Here is a 27,505-nt window from a genome sequence, read left to right as displayed (position 1 = left end):
AACCTGTTGACAAAATCCTGCCAAATCTGTCAAAAATTTCTCACATATGTGTCAGTCGGCCGAATCATCTTCAAAAAATTAATCAAAAACGATGAGTGTAACTACGAAACTGGATGATTTGGTGCAATCCGTCTCATTATACACTCAGAAAGGGACTTTATTTCACTTGTACGTTCTCCCGTTCATATTTATTTATACAGGCTGGATTTACGTGTGGTGTGGTATTTACGGGTTTTTAGAACACTATGAGGGGGGTTTCGTGGGTTTAGCGGTAATAGGTTGTGTGCAGATTTTGTGCTGTTTGGCGTGTTATTGGTCCGTCCATGTGAACTGCTTTTTCACATGTCGGAAGGTAGGTTGAAAGGTGGCACCTGAGGCGGTTCTAACGGGCTTTTTGTAGGAGAAGGATCCCTTGAAGGCGACTGTGGCAAAGGTCGTGCCCACGGCGAATAATGGCTCGTCTGAGCTGGTCCGATTGCAGCATAGTAAAGTGAGTTTGTAGTGTATCGATATTGATTTTTACATGTGGTGTTTGTTGGTCATGTGGTTGATTTTATGAAACGTCTGTGATGCTGTCGTGGACGTTATTTGCACAGGATTGTGTATATTTGAATATTTACCATAGTAATAAATGAATTAAGTGTGAATGACTGTACACAAACAGTAAACCTAAGTAAGTTTTAGAGATTAATTGTAGAAAATTTTGAAGGGACAATGACCCTGTATATTTTCAGTTTTTAAATTAGTATTTCCAAAATGTCACAAATCATTAACGGGAAATGCGTGCTCATCAAGTGATATTTCTTGGTATTACCATAACCGTTTATGAATTGATAGCCCCAAATTGGCATTTTTACATTTCATTACCCCATTAAGACAACATGAATATATCATGGCAATTTCACTTAATATGGTAATAAAATTCTATTGTTCATTACGTAAATAACATGTTTTGGTATCGTTCTTTTGAGTGGTTGCTATGGGTCAGGTTTGAAAAAAAAGTAGGATAATTTCAGGTCCACTTGTGTGGGTGGCAAACGCATAATAATTTATTTTTATTTATTGACCGGCTGCTTTCATGTTTTCTTGACGTTTCATGACCGCTAGAGTGCGAAAAAATAGGTCTCCTGTTTCTGTTTGTCTGTCTGCCGTCTGTCCCCACCATGACGTCATCTCCAGATTGACGTTTGTAAATTTTGGACTTTTCGATGTCTTGACTTCCGATTTGTGAGTCGTTCAATTCCAATTTTTCCATTTTTGATTCCTAAAATTCTTGATTTCTCAATTTTTTCATTTTTCGATAACACAATTTTCCGATGTTTTGGTTTTACGATTTTTCAATTTTTTCAGTTTTTGACTTCTTGGTTTTTGTAATTTCTCGATTTTTCAATTTTTCCAGATTTGAGTTTTGGCATTTTTCAAGATTTCCATTCTTCAACTCTTCGACTTTTAATTAGATTTTTCAATTTTTCGATTCTTCTACTTTACGATTTTTAAATACATATAGGATTTTTCACTTTCCCAATTTTATTTTTAGTGTTTGGATTTTTTAATTTTTCAATTTTAGATTTTTCTTTCTTCAATTTTTCGATTTTTTTCTTGTTTTAATTTCTCGATTTTTCCTTTTTGCGTTCTTCAATTTTTGGATATTTTAATTTTTCAATTTTTAAAATTTGGATTATTTTATTTTTCGATTTTTCAGTTCTTCGATATTTCTAGTTCTTCAATTTTTCGTATTTTGAAATTTTGGGTTTTTCAGTTTTTTGATGCTGCGATTTCTCCAACTTTCGACTTTTCGACTTCTCGGTTTTAAATTTTTCGATTTTTCAATTTTTCGATTTTTTTAAATTTCAAATCTTAAAATTTTCAATTTTTTACTTTTCAATTTTTCGGTTGTTCAATTCCAGTTGTTTTCATGTTTTCCATTCTTCAAATTTTCGATTTCTCGGTTTTTTTCATTTTTTGATATCACAATTTTCCAATGTCGTCAGTTTTACAATTTTTCAATTTGTTGATTAATAGATTTTTTGCTTTTTCGAGTCTTCGATTTCTCGATATATTCAAGTTTTTAATTTTTCAGTTTTTCAATTCTTCAATTCTTGAATGTTTAAATTTTTTGCTTTTTCATTTTTCAGGTTTTCAATTTTTTGATTTTTGACGTTTCTAAGTTTTCGATTTTTTAATTTCTCGATTAATCGGTCTTTTGGTTTTTCGACTTTTCGTTTCTTGATTTTTCGATTATTCAGGTCCTTGATTTTTCGATTTTTCTGTTTTTAAAGTTTCCATTTTTCAATTTATTCATGCTTCAGTTTTGGGATTTTCCATTTCTATTCTTCAATTTTTCCATTTTTAATTAAATTTTTCAATTGTTTGATGTTTCGATTTATCGGTTTTTCAATTTTTCGATTCTTCTATTTTTCCATTTCTATTCTTCAATTTTTCCATTTTTAACTAAATTTTTCAATTGATTGATGTTTCGATTTATCGATTTTTCAATTTTTCGATTCTTCTATTTTTTCACCTTTCGATGTTTCAGTTTCTCAATTTTTCGACATTTGAGTTTTGGGATTTTTCAATACATATTTCCATTTTTCAATTTTTTTCGACTTTTACTTTTTCGATTTTTTTGTTGTTTCGATTTGTCGATTTTTCCATTTTTCCACATTTTATTTTTCAATTATTAAAATGATTTTTTGATTTCAGTTCTTCGATATTTCTATTTTTCAATTTTTCGTATTTTTAAAGTTTAGGTTTTTCAGTTTTTCGACTTCTCGATTTTAGATTTTTCGGTATTTCAATTTTGATTTTGAAAATTTTTTGATTTTTCAATTTTTAGGTTTTAAAATTGTTCCATTTATTGAGACTTCAATACATATTTCGATTTTACGATTGTTCAATTTTTCTTTTTTTCGATAATTTTTTTAAATTTCAAATCGTAATTTTTTTCAATTTTTATTACTTTTCGATTTGGGGCTGTTTCGATTTCTGAATTTTTAGGTTTTTCGACTTTTCGATTTCACGATTTCTCGATTTTTCAGTTGTTCAATTCCAGTTTTTCGTTTTTTACATTTTTCGATTCCACAATTTTCCAATCAGTAATTTATTGGTATTAAAAAATGTTTCAGTTTTCCCATTTTTCAATTTTTGACGTTTCTAAATTTTCGATTTTTCAATTTGTGGACTAACAGATTTTTTGGTTTTTCAACTTTTTGATTTCTCAATTTATTAAATTTGTCAGTTTTTAATTCATCAAGTTTTGGGTTTTTTAAATTTTTTGATTTTCCAGGTTTTGGTTTCTTCAAATTTTCGATTTCTGGATTTTTTCATTTTTCGATATTTCAGTTTTTCGATTTTTCAATTTTTTGATTTTTGATATTTTTAAATTTCCGATTTTTCAATTTCCCGACTAATCGATCTTTTGGTTTTTGGACTTTTCGATTTCTAGTTTTTTCAGGTTCTGATTTTTCGATTTCTCGATTTTTAAACTTTCGGTTTCTCACTTTACCGATGTTTCGGATTTGGCATTTTTAAATTTTTCGGCTCCTCATTTTTTTTTTCGATTTTTCAATTTTTTGATATTTCAGTTTTAGAATTTTTCAAATTTCGATTCTTCAGTGTTTGGACTTCGCGATTTTTAAATATTAGATTTTTAATTTCCTAATTTTTGGATATTTCGATTTCTCGATTCATCAATTTTTCTTCGATTTTTCAATAGTTCGATACTTGAGTTTTGGAATTTTTCAATTTTTCGATTTTTAAATACTAGATTTTTTGTTTCCTCGATTTTTGAATTCTTCGATATTTCTATTTTTCAATTTTTCGTATCTTTAAATGTTAGGTTTTTCAGTTTTTTGATGCTTCGATCTCTTGATCTTTCGAGTTTCGACTTCTCGGTTCTAGATTTTTCGGTTTTTCAATTTTATGATTGTCCAATTTTTCGATTTTTTTTTTAATTTCAAATCTTAATTTTTTCAATTTTTTACTTTTCGATTAGGGACTGTTTCGATTTTTGAATTTTTTGGTTTTTCGACTTTTCCGACATCTCGATTTTTCAGTTGTTCAATTTTTCAGATTTTCATTAATAATTCAGTTTTTTAAGTTTTCGTTTCTTCAAATTTTCGATTTTTCGATTTTTTCAATTTTTTGATACTTTAGTTTCGGCATTTTTCAATATTTCCATTCTTCAATTTTTCGGTTTCTCAATTTTTCGATTTTTTATTTTTTAAATTTTAGGTTTTTCATTCTGCAATTTTTCGATGTTTTTCTTGTTTCGATTTTTCCATTTTTCGTGCTTCAATTTTTAGATATTTTAATTGTTCAATTTTTTGTATTTTCAAATTTTATGTCTTTCAGTTTTTGATGCTTCGATTTCTGAATGTTTTGATTTTTCGACTTTTCGGTTTTAGATTTTTAATTTTTTGGTTTTTAAATTATTTCAATTTTTTGATTTTTTTATTTTTCTTTAAATTTCAAATCTTAATTTTCTCAATTTTTTACTCTTGGATTTGGGGCTGTTTCGATTTCTGTATTTTTCGGTTTTTCGACTTCTTGACTTTTAGATTTTTTGACTTTTAGCCTTTCCGATTTTCCAACTTTTCGATGTTCCGAATTTTCAGTTTTTCAGTATTTCAGTTTTGGGAGTTTTTTAGCTTTTTCATTTTTTCTTATCTTTATTCAATTAAAAAAAAAAAAATCACTTTGATTTTGGGCTATATTGCGATTTCCCAATTTTTCGATTTTATGTTTTCTTGACTTTTGGAGTTCCCGATTTTTTGATGTTTCAGTTTTTCAATTTTTCGATGTTTCAGTTCATCGGTTTTTCGATTTTTCGACTTTTTGCCTTTTCGATTTTTCAATTTTTCGATTTTTAAATTTTAGGTTCAATATTTTGATTCTTAATATTTCCTAAATTTTTGATTTTTAAGTTTATTGATTTTTCAACTTTTTAAGTTTCACATGTTTCAATTTTTTTTTAGTTTTGGCATTTTTCAAGATTTCCATTCTTCAACTCTTCGACTTTTAATTAGATTTTTCAATTTTTCGATTCTTCTACTTTACGATTTTTAAATATAAGATTTTACTTACTTTCCCAATTTTATTTTTAGTGTTTGGATTTTTTAATTTTTCAATTTTAGATTTTTCTTTCTTCAATTTTTCGATTTTTTTCTTGTTTTGATTTCTCGATTTTTCCATTTTGCGTTCTTCAATTTTTCGATATTTTGATTTTTCAATTTTTAAAATTTGGATTATTTTATTTTTCGATTTTTCAGTTCTTCGATATTTCTAGTTCTTCAATTTTTCGTATTTTGAAATTTTAGGTTTTTCAGTTTTTTGATGCTGCGATTTCTCCAACTTTCAATTTTTCGACTTCTCGGTTTTAAATTTTTCGATTTTTTTTTTAATTTCAAATCTTAAAATTTTCAATTTTTTACTTTTCAATTTTTCGGTTGTTCAGTTCCAGTTGTTTTCATGTTTTCCATTCTTCAAATTTTCGATTTCTCGATTTTTTTCATTTTTTGATATCACAATTTCCCAATGTCTCAGTTTTACAATTTTTGAATTTGTTGATTAATAGATTTTTTGCTTTTTCGAGTCTTCAATTTCTTGATATATTCAAGTTTTTAATTTTTCAGTTTTTCAATTGTTCAATTCTTGAATGTTTAAATTTTTTGCTTTTTCATTTTTTAGGTTTTCGTTTATTCAAAATTTCGAATCCCCATTTTTTCATTTTTCCATTTCTCAATTTTCCCATGTTTCAGTTTTTCAATTTTTTGATTTTTGACGTTTCTAAGTTTTCGATTTTTTAATTTCTCGATTAATCGATCTTTTGGTTTTTCGACTTTTCGTTTCTTGATTTTTCGATTATTCAGGTCCTTGATTTTTCGATTTTTCTGTTTTTAAAGTTTCGATTTTTCAATTTATTCATGCTTCAGTTTTGGGATTTTCCATTTCTATTCTTCAATTTCTCCATTTTTAATTAAATTTTTCAATTGTTTGATGTTTCGATTTATCGATTTTTCAATTTTTCGATGTTTCGGTTTCTCAATTTTTCGACATTTGAGTTTTGGGATTTTTCAATACATATTTCCATTTTTCAATTTTTTTCGACTTTTTTACTTTTTCGATTTTTTTCTTTCGATTTGTCGATTTTTCCATTTTTCCACATTTTAATTTTTCAATTATTAAAATGATTTTTTGATTTCAGTTCTTCGATATTTCTATTTTTCAATTTTTCGTATTTTTAAATTTTAAGTTTTTCAGTTTTTGATGCTTCGATTTCTCAGTTTTTCGACTTCTCGATTTTAGATTTTTCGGTATTTCAATTTAGATTTCGAAAATTTTTGATTTTTCAATTTTTCGGTTTTAAAATTGTTCCATTTATCGAGACTTCAATACATATTTCGATTTTACGATTGTTCAATTTTTCAGTTTTTCGATAATTTTTTTAAATTTCAAATCGTAATTTTTTTCAATTTTTATTACTTTTCGATTTGGGGCTGTTTCGATTTCTGAATTTTTAGGTTTTTCGACTTTTCGATTTCACGATTTCTCGATTTTTCAGTTGTTCAATTCCAGTTTTTCGTTTTTTTTTCATTTTTCGATTCCACAATTTTCCAATTAGTAATTTATTGGTGTTAAAAAATGTTTCAGTTTTTTTTTTTCAATTTTTGACGTTTCTAAATTTTCGATTTTTCAATTTGTGGACTAATAGATTTTTTGGTTTTTCGACTTTTTGATTTCTCAATTTATTAAATTTTTCAGTTTTTAATTCATCAATTTTTGGGTTTTTTCAATTTTTTGATTTTCCAGGTTTTGGTTTCTTCAAATTTTCGATTTCTGGATTTTTTCATTTTTTTCGATTTTTGATATTTTTAAATTTTCGATTTTTCAATTTCCCGACTAATCGATCTTTTGGTTTTTGGACTTTTCGATTTCTAGTTTTTTCAGGTCATGATTTTTCGATTTTTAAACTTTCGATTTCTCACTTTACCGATGTTTCGGATTTGGCATTTTAAAATTTCTCGGCTCCTCATTTTTTTTTCGATTTTTCAATTTTTTGATATTTCAGTTTTGGAATTTTTCAAATTTCGATTCTTCAGTGTTTGGACTTTTAAATATTAGATTTTTCAATTTCCTAATTTTTGGATATTTCGATTTCTCGATTAATCAATTTTTCTTCGATTTTTCAATTTTTCGATTTTTAAATACTAGATTTTTTGTTTTCTCGATTTTTGAATTCTTCGATATTTCTATTTTTCAATTTTTTAAATGTTAGGTTTTTCAGTTTTTTGATGCTTCGATCTCTTGATCTTTCGAGTTTCGACTTCTCGGTTCTAGATTTTTCGGTTTTTCAATTTTATGATTGTCCAATTTTTCGATTTTTCGATTTTTTTTTAATTTCAAATCTTAATTTTTTCAATTTTTTACTTTTCGATTAGGGACTGTTTCGATTTTTGAATTTTTTGGTTTTTCGACTTTTCCGACTTCTCGATTTTTCAGTTGTTCAATTTAAGTTTTTCGATTTTTCAGATTTTCATTAATAATTCAGTTTTTTAAGTTTTCGTTTCTTCAAATTTTCGATTTTTCGATTTTTTCAATTTTTTGATACTTTAGTTTCGGCATTTTTCAATATTTCCATTCTTCAATTTTTCGGTTTCTCAATTTTAAAACCAAAAAATTAAAAATCTAAAACCGAAAAGTCGAAAAATCGAAACATTGAGAAATCGAAGCATCAAAAACTGAAAAACTTAAAATTTGAAAATACAAAAAATTGAACAATTAAAATATCTAAAAATTGAAGCACGAAAAATGGAAAAATCGAAACAAGAAAAACACCGAAAAATTGCAGAATGAAAAACCTAAAATTTAAAAAATAAAAAATCGAAAAATTGATGAATGGAAATATTGAATAATGCCGAAACTAAAGTATCAAAAAATTGAAAAAACCGAAAAATCGAAAATTTGAAGAAACGAAAACTTAAAAAACGGAATAATTGAAAATCTGAAAAATCCAAAAACTGGAATTGAACAACTGAAAAATCGAGAAGTCGGAAAAGTCGAAAAACCAAAAAATCCAAAAATCGAAACAGTCCCTATTTTTTAATTTTTTGGTTTTTCGACTTTTCCGACTTCTCGATTTTTCAGTTGTTCAATTCCAGTTTTTCGATTTTTCAGATTTTCATTAATAATTCAGTTTTTTAAGTTTCTTCAAATTTTCGATTTTTTCAATTTTTTGATACTTTAGTTTCGGCATTTTTCAATATTTCCATTCTTCAATTTTTCGGTTTCTCAATTTTTCGATTTTTTATTTTTTAAATTTTAGGTTTTTCATTCTGCAATTTTTCGATGTTTTTCTTGTTTCGATTTTTCCATTTTTCGTGCTTCAATTTTTAGATATTTTAATTGTTCAATTTTTTGTATTTTCAAATTTTATGTCTTTCAGTTTTTGATGCTTCGATTTCTGAATGTTTTGATTTTTCGCCTTTTCGGTTTTAGATTTTAAATTTTTTGGTTTTTAAATTATTTCAATTTTTTGATTTTTCAATTTTTTAATTTTTCTTTAAATTTCAAATCTTTTAATTTTCTCAATTTTTTACTTTTGGATTTGGGGCTGTTTCGATTTCTGTATTTTTCCGTTTTTCGACTTCTTGACTTTTAGATTTTTTGACTTTTAACCTTTCCGATTTTCCAACTTTTCGATGTTCCGAATTTTCAGTTTTTCAGTATTTCAGTTTCGGGAGTTTTTTAGCTTTTTCGTTTTTTCCTATCTTTATTCAATCAAAAAAAAAATCACTTTTTGATTTTGGGCTATATTGCGATTTCCCAATTTTTCGATTTTTTGTTTTCTTGACTTTTGGAGTTCCCGATTTTTTGATGTTTCAGTTTTTCAATTTTTCGATGTTTCAGTTCATCGGTTTTTCGATTTTTCGACTTTTTCGTTAATTAAATTTTAGATTTTTCGTATTTTCAATTTTTCGACCTTTCGATTTTTAAATTTTAGGTTCAATATTTCGATTTTTCAATTTGTCGATTCTTAATATTTCCTAAATTTTTAATTTTTAAGTTTATTGATTTTTCAATTTTTTAAATTTTACATTATTCGAATTCTTGATTTCTCAATTTTTCAATATTTCAATTTTGGGAATTTTTAAATTTCTGAATTTTTCAATTTTTTAATTTTTAGATTTTTTGATGTTTCGATTTTTGGGATTTCGGGTTCGAGTTTAAACATTTTTGATTTTAAAATTTTTAAGTTTTTCGATTAAAATTTTTTTTTGTTATATCAATTTCTTGATTTCGATTTTTTGAAAAGCATTTTTTCTCGTTGGTTGTCTGCTTTCAGGAACGAAGGAAGTTCTGTCGAAATAACCTTCGACCCATTTTTTTATAGCTGATCAAGGTTGACTTATAAAATACTTGAACTGATGAATAATTAACAGAAAATGGAGTAATAAAAATTAAAATCAACAAAATCAGATATTTTTATGTTAAACGTTTAAAAAAAAAAACGCTGTTATCAAAGGTCAAATAAAACTCCTAAATCTCCTTCCAGGATGCCAAATCGACCACCTGGTTCATCTTCCAAAAAACCAAATACTTATGGGACCCCGACAAGAAGACCTTCCGCGGCCTCGAATTCCCCATCCACAAACCCTACTTCGAGTACATGTCATGGAAAGGCTACCAAGAAGAAGAGGACATCCAGCAGGCCGAGCAGCTCTACAACAAGAACCAGCTCGACATGGTCGTCCCCGAGTTCATGGAGCTCTTCATCGAGCGCGCCACCGCCCCCTTCTTCGTATTCCAAGTATTCTGCGTGGGCTTGTGGTGCCTCGACAAGTACTGGTACTACTCCATCTTCACTCTAGTCATGCTGGTGATGTTCGAATGCACCCTCGTCCAACAACAACTCCGAAACATGGCCGAGATCCGAAAAATGGGCAACAAACCGTACGGAATCCTGGTGTACCGAAACCGGAAATGGAGGTCGATCCCGTCGGACGAACTCATCCCGGGTGACATCATCTCGATCACGAGGTCGCAGAAGGATAATTTGGTACCGTGCGACGTGTTGTTGTTGAGGGGGTCGTGCATAGTGGACGAGAGTATGCTGACGGGGGAGTCGGTACCACAGATGAAGGAGGCTATCGAGAACACCGACTTGAAGAAGGAGCTGGATCCGGACTCGGACGGAAAATTACACGTGTTATTCGGAGGTACTAAAGTAGTACAACACACACCTCCGACGAAAGCAACGACCGGTTTAAGGCCACAGGACAACGGTTGCGTCGCCTATGTCCTACGCACTGGTTTTAACACCTCGCAAGGAAAACTCCTCCGCACTATTCTCTTCGGGGTGAAGAGAGTCACCGCCAACAACAAAGAAACGTTCGGGTTCATCATGTTTTTGTTGATTTTTGCGATCGCCGCAGCCGCCTATGTCTGGAACAAGGGTTGCGAAGACCCCAACCGCAACCGCTACAAGCTTTTCCTGGAGTGCACCCTCATCCTCACTTCCGTGATTCCCCCAGAGCTCCCCATCGAACTCTCTCTCGCCGTGAACACGTCACTCTTAGCTCTCTCGAAACTCGGAGTGTTCTGTACGGAGCCCTTCCGTATTCCCTTTGCCGGTAAAATCGACATCTGTTGTTTCGATAAAACCGGGACTCTGACTAGTGACAATCTGGTGGTGGAAGGCATCGCTTTGGCCAAGAGCGACTCCACGGTGACCCCTATAACCGAAGTACCGATGGAGTCGGTGCACGTTTTGGCCACGTGTCACTCGCTGGTGCAGATGGACGATGGGTTGGTCGGAGACCCGTTGGAGAAGGCGACTTTGACTGCGATTGACTGGAACTTGACGAAGGCCGACGCTGTTATTCCGAAACGGGGGAAATCGCCGGGGTTGAAGGTGTTCCAAAGGTATCATTTTTCGTCGTCGCTGAAACGTATGTCGGTGATTGCGGGGTATAACCAGATGGGGTCGACGGAGACGATTTATATGGCGACGGTGAAAGGGGCACCCGAGACTTTACGAAGTATGTATTCGGACGTTCCGGAAAAGTACGACGAGGTGTACTTGGCGCTGTCGAGACGAGGTGCACGAGTTCTGGCTCTCGGTTGGAAAGAAATAGGTAATTATTTTTATTTGTTATAAATGTATGAGGAAGTCTTCAGAAAGTTGGAAATACTATGATGATCTAAGAAAATAGCAGAAAATCCACAAACATTCACAAACTTTCTCTAGATGCACACCGTTCTTCTAAAATTTTCGTTTTTATTTTAATTTGCTCTATCTTAAGATATATTCTAACCCGAAATAACGAAAACATTTTTAAAATTTTTAATTAAATATTACGTCAAACTTACAATTTGGTGATCAAGTTTCATTTCATGTAAATATAGAGTTTTTAAATGAACAGTTTTTTTAGGAATTACCTTTTTCAAACTTTCAAAAAATCGGCATCATTTTAGGTTTATTATTTACATACTAAAATAAAATAATCAACTATTATGTCTTACCGGTTTATTATTGGTCTATAAGGTACGTTATTGACCAAATAATACCCTAGGGCATTAAGAATAGTTGCCATAGTTACGTCAAGAGAAAACCCAAGAAATTAAAAAAAAAGACTCAAGAACTCCAATAATTCTAAAATCCAAAAAAATCGAAAGTATTCCAAAAGTCAGAAAACAAAAAAAAAGCAAAAAATCCACAAATCCAAAAATGGAATAAATCCAAAAAAAGTAACCCAAAAAATCCAAAAAACCGAAAAAGTGCAAAAATCCCAAGAAACTCAAGAAATCCAATAATTCCAGAAATCCAAAAAATCAAAAAAGAGAAATTCTAAAAAAAGTCCAAGAATTGTAAAAACCCAAGAAATTCAAAATAACTCAAGAACTCAATAATAAAAAAACCAAATTTTTCGAGATTATCAAAAAAACAAAACCAAAACCCGAATAAACGCAAGAATTACAATAATTCCCAAAAATCGAAGATGTATTTCCAAGAAATTCAAAAATCCAATAAATACAAAAATTTAAAAATTCTAAGAAATTCAAGAAACTCAAAAAACTCCAATAATGCCAAAAAATCAAAAATATCCACAAATCCAAGCAATCTAAAAAGTTCGAAAAGCAAAGATTTCTAAAAAATTCCACAAAATCCAAAATACCTAAGAAATGTAAAAACTCAAGAAATCCGATAATCCAAAAAATTGAAGATATCCAAAAAATCAGAAAATAAAAAAACAAACAAAATTTTTCCAAATTATACAAAAAAGACAAATCAAAAAAATTCAAAAACAGTAACCTCAAGAAATCCAACAATTTCAAAAATCCAATAAACACAAGAATTTAAAAACCTAAAAAAATCAAGAAACCCAAGAAACTCAAAAAACCCCAATAACTCCGAAAACCAAAGATTTTTAAAAAATTCCACAAAATTCAAAAACTCCAAGAAATGCAAAAGTCCAAGAAACTCCAAAAATCCGATAATCCAAAAAATTTAAAATATCCAAAAAATAAAAAAAAATTATATATTAAAAAAAAATCTATAAACCCAAGAAACTAAACTGAACTCAAAAATCCAAAAAATTAGAAAATAAAAAAAAGCAAAAAAAAAATCCAAATAATCCAAAAAAAACTCAAAAAATCTAAAAAAATTAAACAGTCCAAGAACCCCAAAAAAACTGGAGAAATCCAAAAACCCAACAAATCCACCAATTCCAAAAATTCCATGAATTTAAAAATTACAAAAACCATAAAAAATCGAAGAAACCGAAGAAACTCAAAAGAATTCAAGAACTTTCCGAGCCCGTAGGGTATCTGAGTGGCTTAAAAGTACAAGAAAACACTTCAAAAGTGACGTTTCTGAAGAATTTTAACAGTTTTCTTGTATCTACGAACGCCAGAATGCATAAAATTGACAATAATAAATAATTCCAAAAATCCAAAAAATCGAAAATATCCCAAACATTAAAAAATAAACTTAGAAAATCAGAAAAAAAAAATCCAAATCCAATAGATCAAAAAATTTAATAAAAAATAAACCAAAAAAAAAATCCAAAAACCCAGGCAACCTAAAAAACCCACTAATTCCAAAAATCCCAAGAATCTCAAGAAATCCTACAATTCCAAAAATCCAAAAAAGTGGAATATGTATCACAAAAAAAATCCAAAAACCCCAAAAAATCCAAAAACCCAAGAAACTCAAGAAATCCTACAATTCCAAAAGTCGAATATATCTAAAAAAAAAACCCAAGAATCTCAAGAAATCCTACAGTTCCAAAAATCCAAAAAAGTCGAATATGTATCACCAAAAAAATCCAAAAACCCAAGAAACCCAATGATTTCAAAAATCCAAAAAATCGAATATATCCAAAAAAAAAACAAAAACCGAAGAAATTCAAAAACCCAAGAATCTCAAGAAATTCAATAATTCCAGAAATCCAAAAAATTGAAAATATCCCAAACCTCAAAAAAAAAAAAATCAGAAAATCAGGAAAAAAAATAAAAATTATCCAAATCCAAAAATGGGCTAAATCAAAAAAATTAATAAACAACAAACAAAAAAAAAATCCAAAAACCCAAGCAACTCAAAAAACCCAATAATTCCAAAAATCCAAAAAAATCGAATGCATATATCCAAAAAACCCAAGAATCTCAAGAAATCTTACAATTCCAAAAATCCAAAAGTCGAATATGTATCGTCAAAAAAATTAAAAAAAAAATCCCAAAACCGAAGAAATCCAATGATAAAATCCAAAAAATCGAATATATCCAAAAAGATCCAAAAACCCAAGAATCTCAATAAATCCTATAATTCTCAAAAACCAAAAAAAAAAAAATCGAATATGGATCTCCAAAAAATTCAAAAATCCATAAAGCAGATTTGTAAAAAATTTCAAAAAATCTAAAAAACAAGAAATTAAACAGAACTCAAGAACTCAAAAAATATCCAAACTATCCAAAAATGGAATAAATCCAAAAAACAAACCAAAAAAAAAACAAAAAAAAAATTAACAATCCAAAAACCCCAAAAAATTGGAGAAATCCAAAAGAACCCAAGAAAAGCAAAGATTTCTAAAAAATTCCACAAAATCCAAAATACCTAAGAAATGTAAAAACTCAAGAAATCCGATAATCCAAAAAATTGAAGATATCCAAAAAATCAGAAAATAAAAAAACAAACAAAATTTTTCCAAATTATACAAAAAAGACAAATCAAAAAAATTCAAAAACAGTAACCTCAAGAAATCCAACAATTTCAAAAATCCAATAAACACAAGAATTTAAAAACCTAAAAAATTCAAGAAACCCAAGAAACTCAAAAACCCCAATAACTCCGAAACCAAAAAAAAAATGGAAAATACCCGCAAATTTAAACAATCCAAAAAATCCGAAAAACAAAGATTTTAAAAAAATTTCACAAAATTCAAAAACTCCAAGAAACTAAAAAAATCGGATAATCCAAAAAATTGAAAATATCCAAAAAATAAAAAAAAGAATTTATAAATTCAAAAAAATTCTATAAACCCAAGAACCTAAACTGAACTCAAAACCTCTAAAAATCCAAAAAACTCAAAAAAATCTAAAAAATTTAATCAAAAACCCCCCAAAAACTGGAGAAATCCAAAAACCCAACAAATCCACCAATTCCGGAAATTCCATGAATTTAAAAATTACAAAAAACCTAAAAAATCGAAGAAACCGAAGAAACTCAAAAGAATTCAAGAACTCGAATAATAAATAATAATAATAATAATAATAGTGCTTTATTACGCCGAAAGATGTAAAGGCATTACATAAAGTACATAACAAAATATTAACATAACAATTCATATTAACATAATAGTAACAATTTGCGACATTCTTTCTTGAAGGCGTTGAGGGAGATACCAAAAAACTCTAAAGTGTTGCATTCGTTAGCAATCATCAAAACGCTATTTAGAGGCGAATGTAATGCATAATTCGTTTTATGAACTGGTATAAAAAACAGCCTAGGCGTACGAACCTTACGGATTGACACATTAAGACCTACCAACGCTAGCAATATGGGGGCTTCAATTAAACCATTTAATAATTTAAAAAGAAAACATAGTTTGTGATACTTACGACGATTTTCTAGTGTATGTACTGACAGATAAGATGCAACAAGGTCTGTATCTGCTAACACAATACCATCACCACACAACTTATATTTGACATATTTTAAAAGTTTGACTTGGACAGCTTCAATTCGGCTTATGTGAGTGATATAAAACGGTGACCAGTTGACACAATTGAATTCCAATATCGATCGGACTAACGAATAGTATAATATCAGAATGGTTCTGATGTTACTGAAGTTCACCGTCCACCGCTTTAAACACCCCAAAAGTTTTCTACCTCTAGAAACAACATATTCACAGTGACTGACGAAAGATAATTTAGTGTCTAAATAGATACCCAAATCCTTGGCATTGCTAACTATGTCTAGGGGCGTATTTTCTAGTAGGTACAATGGAACTGAGGGACGACTTTTGCGACTAAAGCACATTGCTTTGCATTTTTTAATGTTAAGAGACATATGATTGAGTTTACACCAATCGTTAAGACATATAAGATCATTTGTCAAAGTATTTATGTCATACATGGAATCAATCTTCTTATATAACTTCAAGTCATCTGCATACAGTAAGGAATTTGAGTTGAAATTCAAGCAGATATCGTTAATGAAGATATTAAATAAAAGTGGTCCTATAACCGAGCCTTGAGGAACTCCAGATGTTGATTCGTAGGTAGATGACTTGAACTTCATTAATTGTACAAAATGTACACGATGACTGATATAAGATTGAATCCATGAAAGTAAAGGATCACGAACGCCGTAGAGTAGAAGTTTGTGTATCAAAATGGTGTGATCATAATAAATAATAAAATAATTCCAAAAATCCAAAAAAATGGAAAATATCCCAAACATCAAAAAATAAACACAGAAAATCAGAAAAAACAAATAAAAATTATCCAAATCCAAAAATGGACTAGATCAAAAAAATTAATAAAAATCAAACCAAAAAAAAAATCCAAAAACCCAGGCAACTTAAAAAACCCAATAATTCCAAAAATCCAAAAAATCGAATATATCCAAAAAACCCAAGAATCTCAAGAAATCCTACAATTCCAAAAATCCAAAAAAGTGGAATATGTATCACCAAAAAAATCCAAAAACCCAAGAAACCCAATGATTCCAAAAATCCAAAAAATCGAATATATCCAAAAAACCCAAGAAGCTCAAGAAATCCTACAATTCCAAAAATCCAAAAAAGTCGAATATGTATCACCAAAAAATCAAAAAACCCCAAAAAATTCAAAAACCCAAGAAACCCAATGATTTCAAAAATCCAAAAAAATCGAATATATCCAAAAAAAACCCAAAAACTGAAGAAGTCCAATAATTCCAGAAATCCAAAAAATCGAAAATATCCCAATCAAAAAAAAATCAGAAAATCAAAAAAAAAAGTAAAAATTGTCCAAATCCAAAAATGGACTAGATCAAAAAAAAAATAAACAAACTAAAAAAAATCCAAAAACCCAAGCAACTTAAAAACCCAATAATTTCAAAAAATCGAATGTATCCAAAAAATTCCAAAAACCCAAGAATCTCAAGAAACCCTACAATTCCAAAAATCCAAAAAGTCGAATATGTATCACCAAAAAAATTCAAAAAACCCAAAAAAGTCCAAAAACCCAAGAAACCCAATGATTCCAAAAATCTAAAAAATCGAATATATCCAAAAAATCCAAAAACCCAAGAAACCCAATGATTCCAAAAATCCAAAAAATCGAAAATCTCCCAAACATCAAAAAAAATCAGAAAAAAAATAAAAATTATCCAAATCCAAAAATGGATTAGATCAAAAAAATAAATAAAAAACAAACCAAGAAAAAAATCCAAAAACCCAAGTAACTGAAAAACCCAATAATTCCAAAAATCCAAAAAAATCGAATACGTATATCCAAAAAACCCAAGAATCTCAAGAAATCCTACAATTCCAAAAATCCTAAAAGTCGAATATGTATCGTCAAAAAAATTCAAAAGACCCCAAAAAATCCAAAACCAAGAATCCCAATGATTCCAAAAATCCAAAAAATCGAATATATCCAAAAACCCCAAAATCGAAGAAATCCAATGATACCAAAAATCCAAAAAATCGAATATATCCAAAAAAATCCAAAAAACGAAGAAATCCAAAAACCCAAGAATATCAAGAAATCCTATAATTCCCAAAAACCACAAAAAAATCGAATACAGATCTCCAAAAAATTCAAAAAACCCCAAAAAATCCAAAAATCCATGAAGCGAAGATTTGTAAAAAAAATCAAAAAATCAAAAAACAAAAAATTAAAATCAATCCAAAAAAAATTATAAACTCAAAAAATCGAATATATGTATCTCAAAAATCCAAAAAATCAGAAAATAGAGCAAAAAATATCCAAATAATCCAAAAATGGAATAAGTCCAAAAAACAAACTAAAAAAAAAAAATAGAAAATCGAAGAAACTAAGAAACTCAAAAGAACTCGAGAACTCCACAAAGTCCAAAAATTCAAAAAATCGAAAAAATCCCAAACATCAAAAAATTAGAAATAAAAAAAAAACAAACTCAAAAAATCCAAAAACTCGAGAAATCCAATAATTCCAATAATCCATAAAATCAAATCTATCCAAAAAACCCCTAAAAACCTAAGAAATCCAAAAAACCTAGAATCTCAAGAGTTCCAATAATTAAAAGAATTTAAAAATTTTAAAAATCTAAAAAATTGAAGAATCCCAAGAAACTCAAAGACTCCAATAATCCAAAAAATCGAAAACATCCACAAATCCAAAAAAAATCGAAAGGCAAAAATTTCTAAAAAATTCCACAAAATCCAAAAAACCTAAGAAGTGCAAAAACCCAAAACTGAAGAAATCCGATAATCCAAAAAATCGAAAATATTAAAAATATATAAAAAAATAATTTATAAATTCAATGAATTAAAAACTAAAGAATTTATAAGTTCAAAAAAATCCAAGAAACCCTACAAACTAAACAGACTTCAAGAACTCCAAAATATTTCAAAAATTCAAAAAAATCAAAATAAAAAAAAAGCAAACAAAATTCCAAATAATACAAAAATGGAGCAAGTTTAAAAAACAAACCTAAAAAATCTAAAAAAAAAATAAACAATTCAAAAACTTCAAAAAACTGGAGAAATAAAAAAAAACAAGAAATTCAATAATTCAAAAAATTCCATGAATTTGAAAATTAATCAAAAATGTAATAGATCCACGAAATCTAAAAAAAAAGGAACCCAAAAAATTCAATAATCTCAAAAATTCAAAAAGTCGAATATATCCAAAAATTAAAAAAAAAAAGAAAAAAACAATGAATTTAAAAATCAAAAAACCCAAGAAACCAGAGAACTCAAGTACTCCAAAAATCCCAAAAATTATATATCTAAAATAATGCCGATTTTTGACGTGAACAAAATTTCTGTTTTCCTTATATCCTAGAGTAATATAAAAAACACAAAAAGGCCACATGGGGGCTCCGGGTACCCCGTAACGATATTTTAACCTCATTTTTTTTTGTCTAGTCGACATCGTCCTCTCTAAAATTTAAATCTTGTAACTATTTTATTTATCTTCTTCGTTCATAGGCAAATTGAACACCCAAGAACTGAGAGAACAAACCCGCGACGACGTCGAAAAGGACCTAAAATTCGCCGGTTTCGTAATAATTTCCTGCCCCCTCAAGTCCGACTCGAAGTCGGTGATCCGAGAACTCCAGAACGCCTCCCACTGCGCCGCCATGATCACCGGCGACAACCCCCTAACCGCCTGCCACGTGGCCAAAGAGCTCAAAATCACCACGAAAACCACCCTAAACCTGACCGAAACCGACGGCGAGTGGTCCTGGGAGTCCATCGACCAAAACGAAAACCTCCCCCTGGAGTACGACTACAAGACCCTAATCAAAAAGTACGACCTCTGCATCACCGGCGACGCCCTAACCTACCTCCGCCAGAACTTCACCACGTTCCTCAACCTCATCCTCCCGCACATCAAAGTCTTCGCCCGGTTCGCCCCGAAGCAGAAGGAGTTCGTGGTGGTCCAGCTGAAAAGTCTGGGGTACACAGCGCTGATGTGCGGCGACGGCACCAACGACGTCGGGGCGCTGAAGCACGCCGACGTCGGGGTGGCCATTTTGGCGAACGCGCCCGAGAAGAGCAGCGACATAAAGGAGTTCAAGGAGAGGATGGAGAAGGAGAAGGAGAAGAAGTTGAAGGAGATGCAGATGGTGAAGAATAAGACGAATCACGTGAAGGCGGCGGATCAGAGGGAGAAGTTGCAAGCGAGCTTGAATAAGATGATGAAGGAGTTGGAGGAGACGCAGGTGGTGAAGTTGGGGGATGCCAGTATTGCGTCACCGTTTACGAGCAAGCTGTCGTCGATTATGTGCAGTAAGTTTGTCGGGTTGGTAGCCACTGGTCGCAAATGGTGTTTTTTAGTTTGTCATATCATCAAACAAGGTCGGTGTACGCTTGTGACGACGCTACAGATGTTCAAAATATTGGCACTTAACGCGCTTATCTTAGCTTATACTCAGTCGGTGTTGTACTTGGATGGGATTAAGTTGAGGGACATGCAAGCGACTTTGCAGGGTCTTCTGCTGGCGGCGTGTTTCTTATTCATATCAAGGTCGAAGGTACGTAAGAAAAAAACAGTGATTTATTAAAGTATTGTTTATATAAGCAGTATTTCGCGTATGGTTGAAGATATCGACATTTTTTTTTTTTTTTAAATAACATGTTTGGGTTAGGGGTTGATTTTTTTTTAATGAATTTAAAAGAATCTTGAACGCTACTGGAGTTTGTTTTTGAAAGAATTTTGAGGATCTTTGGTGTTTTGTTTCTGAAAAAGATTTAAGAATTTCAGTGTTTCTAAAGTCATTTTTTGAGAATTTAAAAGAATTTTGAGGACCCTTGGAGTTTTATTTTTTAAAGAAAAAAAAAAAAAAAAAAAAAATCGGGGACCCTTTTTGACTTCTGGTGAAGAATTTTAGAAATCAATGTTTTCTTTCTTTTGTTTTTGAAAAAAAAAAAAAATTTCGGGGTCTGTCGTTTTTTCAGAAGTTAAAAAAATTCATGAGAGACCGTAAAGTTTTATTATTAAAAGAAATTAAAAAATAATCTTGGCGGTCTATGGTGTTCTGTTTTAGAACGAATTTATACAAATTTTGGGGGCCTTTAGTGTTTTGGTTCTGAAAAGAAAATTAAAAATTCCGGTGTTTTTAAAATCATTTTTTAAGAATTGAAATGAATTCTCAGGAACCTTGGACTTTTCTCCTAGTGTTTCATTTTTGAAAAAATTTGAAAAAATCGAGAGAGTGCCTTGTGTATTTTGTATAAGATTGAAAAACTTAAAGATAAAAAAAAATCAATGAATCAAAAAATTGGAAAACCCAAAAATCGTAAAATCGAAAAATTATAGAATCGTCAAAACTGTAGTCGAAAAATGAAAAAGTTTTAAAATCCAGTAATTGACAAATGAGAAAATTCTAAAATCGTAAAATTGAAAAAGAGAAAAATAAAAAAATTACAATTACATATCACATATTCGAAATGAAAAGTAGAAAAATCACAAATCGAAAGTAATCCGAAAACTGAAAAAATTCACATGAAAAAAAAAATTATAAAATCAGAACATTGAAAAACACAAAAGCTGACATAAAAATAAAAAACCGAAACGAAAAATTGGAAAAATTTAATTTGAAAAAACAAAAAATCGGAATAAATTTTCCAATATTTAGATTTTACAATATTTCGTTTTTTCGATTTTTAAATTACATACTTAATTCTTGATTTCCAATTTTTAAATTTTTCAAAATTTGCATTTCATTCTTTTTCGTTTTTTTGGATTTTTCAATTTCATAATTTTCCCTTTTTTTTTTTTCGAAAATTTGAAAAATCCAACGATTAAAAATAAAAAAAACAAATAATCTGCACTTTTGCGATTATTTCAGTTTTTCAATTTTTAATCTTTCGATTTTTCAATTCTTCATTTCTTCAATCTTTCAAGTTTTATAATTTGTCGTTTTTCATTTTTGAGTTTTCAATTTTAAAATTTTGCAATTTTTTCATTTTTTTGATTCGAAAAGTTGAAAATCCGAAAAGTCGAAAAATTAAAAACTGAGAAATTAAAAAATCCGAAATAATTGAAAAATCAAAAAACGAGGAAACCAAAAATTGCAAAATTGAAAAGTGGAAAATCGAAACGAAGAATTGAAAGACCGAAAAACTAAAAATTTTAAAGATTGAAAAACTTACAGACAAAAAAAAATCAGTGAATCGAAAAGTTATAGAATCGTCAAAACTGTAGTCAAAAAATTGAAAAATCAACATCGAGGAACTGAAAAATCGAATAAACGAAAAAGTTTTAAAATCCAGTAATTGAAAAATGAGAACATTCTAAAATCGTAAAATTGAAAAAGCGAAAAATAAAAAAATTACATATTATCACATATTTAAAATGAAAAGTAGAAAAATCACAAATCAAAAGTAATCCGAGAACTGAAAAATTTCACATGAAAAAAGAAAAATTATAAAATCAGAACATCGAAAAACACAAAAGCTGACATAACATACAATTTTATAATTTTCCCATTTTTTTTCGAAAATTTGAAAAATCCAACAATTAAAAATCAAAAAATTAAAAAATCTGCACTTTTGCACTTTTTTCATTATTTCAGTTTTTGAATTTTTAATCTTTCAATTTTTCATTTCTTCTGTCTTTCAAGTTTTATAATTTGTCGTTTTTCATTTTTGAGTTTTCAATTTTAAAATTTCGCAATTTTTTTCATTTTTTTGATTCGAAAATTTGAAAATAAAAAACTCGAAAAATTAAAAATTGAGAAAAAAATATCGAAATAATTGAAAAATCAAAAAATGAGAAAACCAAAAATTGTAAAATTGAAAAGTGGAAAATCGAAAAGCCCAGAAATGAAGAATTGAAAGACCGAAAAACTAAAAATTTTAAAGATTGAAAAACTTAAAGATCGAAAGAAAAAATCAAGGAATCAAAAAATTGGAAAATCCAAAAATTGTAAAATCTAAATATTATATAATCGTCAAAACTGTAGTCGAAAAATTGAAAAATCAATATCGAGGAACTGAAAAATCGAATAAATGAAAAAGTTTTAATATCGAGAAATTAAAAAATGAGAAAATTCTAAAATCGTCAAATTGAAAAAGAGAAAAATAAAAAAATTACATATTAGTACATATTTAAAATGAAAAGTAGAAAAATCACAAATCAAAAATAATCCGAAAACTGAAAAATTTCACATAAAAAAAGAAAAATTATAAAATCAGAACATTGAAAAACACAAAAACTGACATAACATACAATTTTATAATTTTCCCATTTTTTTTCGAAAATTTGAAAAATCCAACAATTAAAAATCAAAAAATTAAAAAATCTGCAATTTTGCACTTTTTTCATTATTTCAGTTTTTGAATTTTTAATCTTTCAATTTTTCATTTCTTCTGTCTGTCAAGTTTTATAATTTGTCGTTTTGCATTTTTGAGTTTTCAGTTTTATAATTTTGCAATTTTTTCATTTTTTTGATTCGAAAATTTGAAAATCAAAAACTCGAAAAATTAAAAATTGAGAAAAAAATATCGAAATAATTGAAAAGTGGAAAATCGAAAAGCCAAGAAATGAAGAATTGAAAGACCGGAAAACTAAAAATTTTAAAGATTGAAAAACTTAAAGATAAAAAAATCATTGAATTAAAAAATTGGAAAACCCAAAAATTGTAAAATCGAAAAATTATAGAATCGTCAAAACTGTAGTCGAAAAATTAAAAAATCAATATCGAGGAACTGAAAAATCGAATAAATGAAAAAGTTTAAAAATCCAGTAATTGAAAAATGAGAAAATTCTAAAATCGTAAAATTGAAAAAGAGAAAAAAAAACAACTCCATATGATCACATATTTGGAATGAAAAGTAGAAAAATCACAAATCAAAAATAATCCGAAGACTGAAAAATTTCACATGAAAAAAGAAAAATTATAAAATCAGAACATGAAAAACAGAAAAGCTGACCAAAAAATAAAAAACCTAAACGAAAAATTGGAGACGCGAAAAATTGAAAAAATTTAATTTGAAAAACCAAATTTGAATATCGGAATATTGAAAAACCGAAAAATTGTCAAAATAAAGCAAACCGAAAACCGAACATTTTCAATCGATTTTTCAAATTTTAAATATTTCAATTTTTCAATTTTTTGATTTTGCAGTTTTTCGATTTTTAAGTTACTTAATTTTTGATTTTTCCATTTTTATATTTTTCAAAATTTACATTTCATCCTTTTTGTTTTTTTTTTGGATTTTTCAATTTTACAATTTTATAATTGTCCCATTTTTCTTTCGAAAATTTGAAAAAGCCAACAATTAAAAATCAAAAAACTAAAAAATCTGCACTTTTGCACTTTTTTGATTATTTCAGTTTTTGAATTTTTAATCTTTCGATTTTACAATTTTTCATTTCTTCTGTCTTTCAAGTTTTATAATTTGTCGTTTTTCATTTTTGACTTTTAAATTTTAAAATTTTGCATTTTTCTCATTTTTATGATTCGAAACTTTGAATATCAAAAAGTCGAAAAATTAAAAATTGAGAAAAAAAATCGAAGTAATTGAAAAATAAAAAAATTAAAAAGCCAAAAATTGCAAAATTAAAAAGTTTTTACGCAGAAATGACGTCTATCAGGGGAGATAATCCAAAGTCAATACGACTATTGGTTTTTGAAGTATTTGGCTTCAAAGTCAAATTTTCAAAAAATATCTCAAAAATTTCCAACAGTTTTCATTTTGGCGATTCCGGAAAAATTGTAGGAATTTTGTGAAGAACTAAGAATCTTCTGGAAGTCGAAATCAACGAAAGAAATTCGTGTGGTAATTTTCGACGAGTTTTTGATGAAGTTGCAAAAAAATCAAAAAAAAAAAAATCTAGGAGATAGATTTCGACCAGCTGAATCGAAAAATATTTAAGAGCCAATATTTTCCTTCTTTTATTCTTGAAAAAAATAAAAAAATAAAAATTTCGGGGCCCTGTCGTTTTTTCAAAAATTAAAAAAAATCTTGAAGGACCCTAAAGTTTTATTTAAAAAAAAATTAAAAAAAACCTTGTTTAATTTTTGAGATGTTTTTCCATTTTCTTTCAGTTTTCCATTTTTCAAAGTTTCGGTTTTTTTTTTCGTAATTTTTCATTTTTGCAACTTTAAGATCCGCTTTATGGAAAGCGAGTTAAAAGTTAATCGCGATTAATTTTAACTGAGGTCCGTTGCTATGCAACGTGCATGTTTTAAATTAATCGAGGATTCAATATTTAATTCGCTTTCCATAAACCGACCCTAATTTTATCACTTTATCGATTTCACGCTTGCAAATTTTTCAGTTTATCGTTTGTTGAATTTTTCGATTTTTCAGTTTTTTGTTTCTTTATTTTTAATATTTAAATTCAATGTTCCGATTTTATATTTTTTTGTTTCTTCGATTATTCAATTTGCAACTTTTCATTTTTTCTTCTTTAATTTTTCGAAACGGGAGTCTTCCAGCTTTCATTTTAAATTTTTGGATGTTTCAATTGTTAGATTTAGCAATTGAGTTTTCGATTTTCCGATTTTTCAAATTTTCATTTATTCAATTTTTCGTTTCGTTTTTATTTTCCTTATCCTTGAGTTTTTCGATTTTTCAGTGTTCTGAATTTATAGTTTTTCTTTTTCCGATGTGATATTTATCAATTTTTGGATTTTTCAGTTTTCGGTTTGCAATTTTTCGATTTTTCAGTTTCTCGATTTTTTAATTTCGTTGCTTTAATTTTTGGTGTGTAATTTTTCTAGTTTTGATTTTAAATATGTAATAATAAAAAATGTGCAAAATCAAAATATTGTAAATTAAAGAAAATCGGAAAATCACTACTTGGGAAATCCAAAATTCAAAAATGAAAACTTGTAAATTATTATAAAATAAATTATTATAAACTCGAAAAAAGGCAACTTTGAAAAAATAAAGGAAATGATAAAGCTAAAAATTGTGATATAAAAACATAATTAATAAATCCGGAAAATGAAAAATGAAAATCGACTACATGAAAAATTGAAAAACCGAAAAATTAAAAATTGGTAAACTGCAAAAAAATTAAAATTGTAGTATACAAAAATTGCAAAATTGAAACATTTCAAATCGAAAAACTGAAAAATTTAGAAGTCGATAATTTGAAAAATTGAAGAAACAAAGGAAATGAAAAAACAATAAATTGTGAAATCAAACAAGCGTAAAGTTGAAAAATTGGAAAATTAAAATCGAGAAAATGAAAAACTGAAAAATCGGAAAATTGAAAAATCGAGAAACTGAAACTTAAAAAAATCGAAAAGTAAATAGAAAAACTGAAGAATTATGAACTGAAAGAAATCCAAAACAGAAAGGATGAAAATCGAAACATGAAAAAATTGAACTATCGAAAAGCTGAAACGTCAAAAAATCAAAAAATTGAGAAATAAAAAAATGGAAAGAGAAAAATTGAGAAACTGAACAATCGAAAGATAGAAATCTCGATGAATTGAAAAATCGAAAAATCAAAAATTTTAAAAATCGAACAATTGAAGAACCGAAAAATCGAAATCCGAAAAGCCGAAAAATTGAAATCCAAAAAGTCGCACCAAAAATGAAAAAGCGAGCAGTCGAAACAGCAAAAAACTGAGAAATCACAGATTTAAAAATTCGAAAAATTAAAATATCGAAAAAATCGAAAAATTGAAAAATTGAATAACCAAAAAAGTGAAAAAATATTGAAAAACTGAAAAATCGAAAAACTGAGGAATCGGAAAATTGAAATATCGAAAAATCTTGAATATAAAAAGTAAATAAATTAAAACTTCATTTTTCCCCTTTGTTGTTTTATATATTCCAGAATTTTCAAGTTCTTTATTTTTATTTTTCATTCTCTCGATTTTTTAATTTCCATTTTCGTGATTTTATTCACAATTTTTTGTTTCATTTCCTTTATTTTTTCAATGTTTCTTCCGATTTTACAATTTTTCGATCATTTGAATTTTCAAATCCTCGTTTTTCCAATTTTCAAATTTTTTAATTTTGCAATTATAAATTTTTGTAGAGAAATATGTATTTTGCAATTACGCTCCGCTTCTCGGTGTAACAACCATGAAAAATTCATCAGAATTGAGATCGGGGCGGGTGGGTGGGGTTTAATCTTTGTTTTTTTTAATGTACCTATTGTTTTCTTTCAACAACAGGATACTTAACATGTTTTCAGTTTCTTGTTGGGAAAAAAGACTTCGTATATTAAGAAAAAATGGACAAAATAACACGAAATTTTAGTTAGCTGTTAGTTTGCCTAAAGTATATTAGGTCGTAATTTTTACCACTCATCGATATCTTTAACCATAAACGAGATATTTTTTTCATGTTACCCCCCATTTGAAAAAATTCCAGCCGTTGAAAACGTTGTCGAAGCAGCGCCCTCTTCCCAACATCTTCAATTTATACACAATTGCGACAGTCCTCCTTCAATTCGCTGTCCACTTCTTGTGTTTGATATTCTTGGTGCAACAAGCCAAGTTGCGAGCGCCGCTGTAAGTAACTTAAGTCACTCCCAACTACTTAAGTAACTATACACGTTTTAGAGATGAGAAAGCACTAAACGCGACTGAACCTCTCAAGGAGCTGACTGAAGAGGAGGAAGACGAGTTATTCGAGCCAAACATTGTAAATAGTACAGTATACATCATATCGATGGCGCTACAAATAGCCACTTTCGCCATCAATTACAGGGTAAGAGTGTGATTGGTTTGGATTTTTGAAACAAAAGTCGTTTTTCAGGGTAACCCCTATATGGAAAGTCTCAAACAAAACAGGGCGCTACTTTACAGTATTCTGGGTTCTGGGGGACTAGTGCTGGCGCTAACCTTGGGAATAGTGCCCGAGCTGGCGGAACAATTCGAGATAATCGATTTTCCTCCAGACGTAAGTTCGTTTCCAATAACGATTATTCCGCTCACGATTTTTTTCCAGTTTCGAGTCATCCTGGTGCAAATCTTATTTGCGGACTTCTTCTTTTCGTTTCTGGTAGACAGAATATGTCTCTGGTTGTGCGGCGAAGGCAAAATGAAAGTATCTTAATGAAACGGCGACTTAAGTCATAGGCAATGCGTATTGATTAGTGTTTTAATTGTTGTTTTTTTTTTTTAAATTTTGTTAAAACATTATCATTCCATTCAAAAATTTAACAATGTTGGAAACGAACGTGAACGTTTTATTTATGTTACTAATCAAACAACGTGGATAAGATTTGAGAGCACCAATCAAAATTAGATATTTTTCTAGTCCACTGCATTTAATGAACGTTTCTAACTAAATGTATGATCGAGTGAGTAAATAAAGTCACAGACTTGGCA

At 28.8% G+C, this 27,505-nt stretch overlaps 1 protein-coding gene across 1 annotated transcript; it reads left to right on the top strand.

Moving 5' to 3' along the window:
* LOC135130736 (endoplasmic reticulum transmembrane helix translocase) lies at positions 1–27,505 on the top strand. The gene is made up of 9 exons (XM_064058156.1): positions 1–352; positions 401–490; positions 9,554–11,135; positions 18,684–19,487; positions 19,536–19,732; positions 26,544–26,683; positions 26,735–26,882; positions 26,931–27,074; positions 27,123–27,505. The coding sequence occupies exons 1-9, from the start codon at positions 92–94 to the stop codon at positions 27,228–27,230; spliced, it is 3,474 nt and encodes a 1,157-aa protein (XP_063914226.1). The 5' UTR covers positions 1–91; the 3' UTR covers positions 27,231–27,505.

This window comes from Zophobas morio, unplaced genomic scaffold, assembly GCF_036711695.1.
Source record: "Zophobas morio isolate AGI-343-1 ecotype UQ-CSIRO unplaced genomic scaffold, CSIRO_AGI_Zmor_V1 ptg000018l, whole genome shotgun sequence".
Lineage (NCBI taxonomy): Eukaryota > Metazoa > Arthropoda > Insecta > Coleoptera > Tenebrionidae > Zophobas > Zophobas morio.
This window is presented reverse-complemented; position numbering and strand designations above follow the sequence as displayed.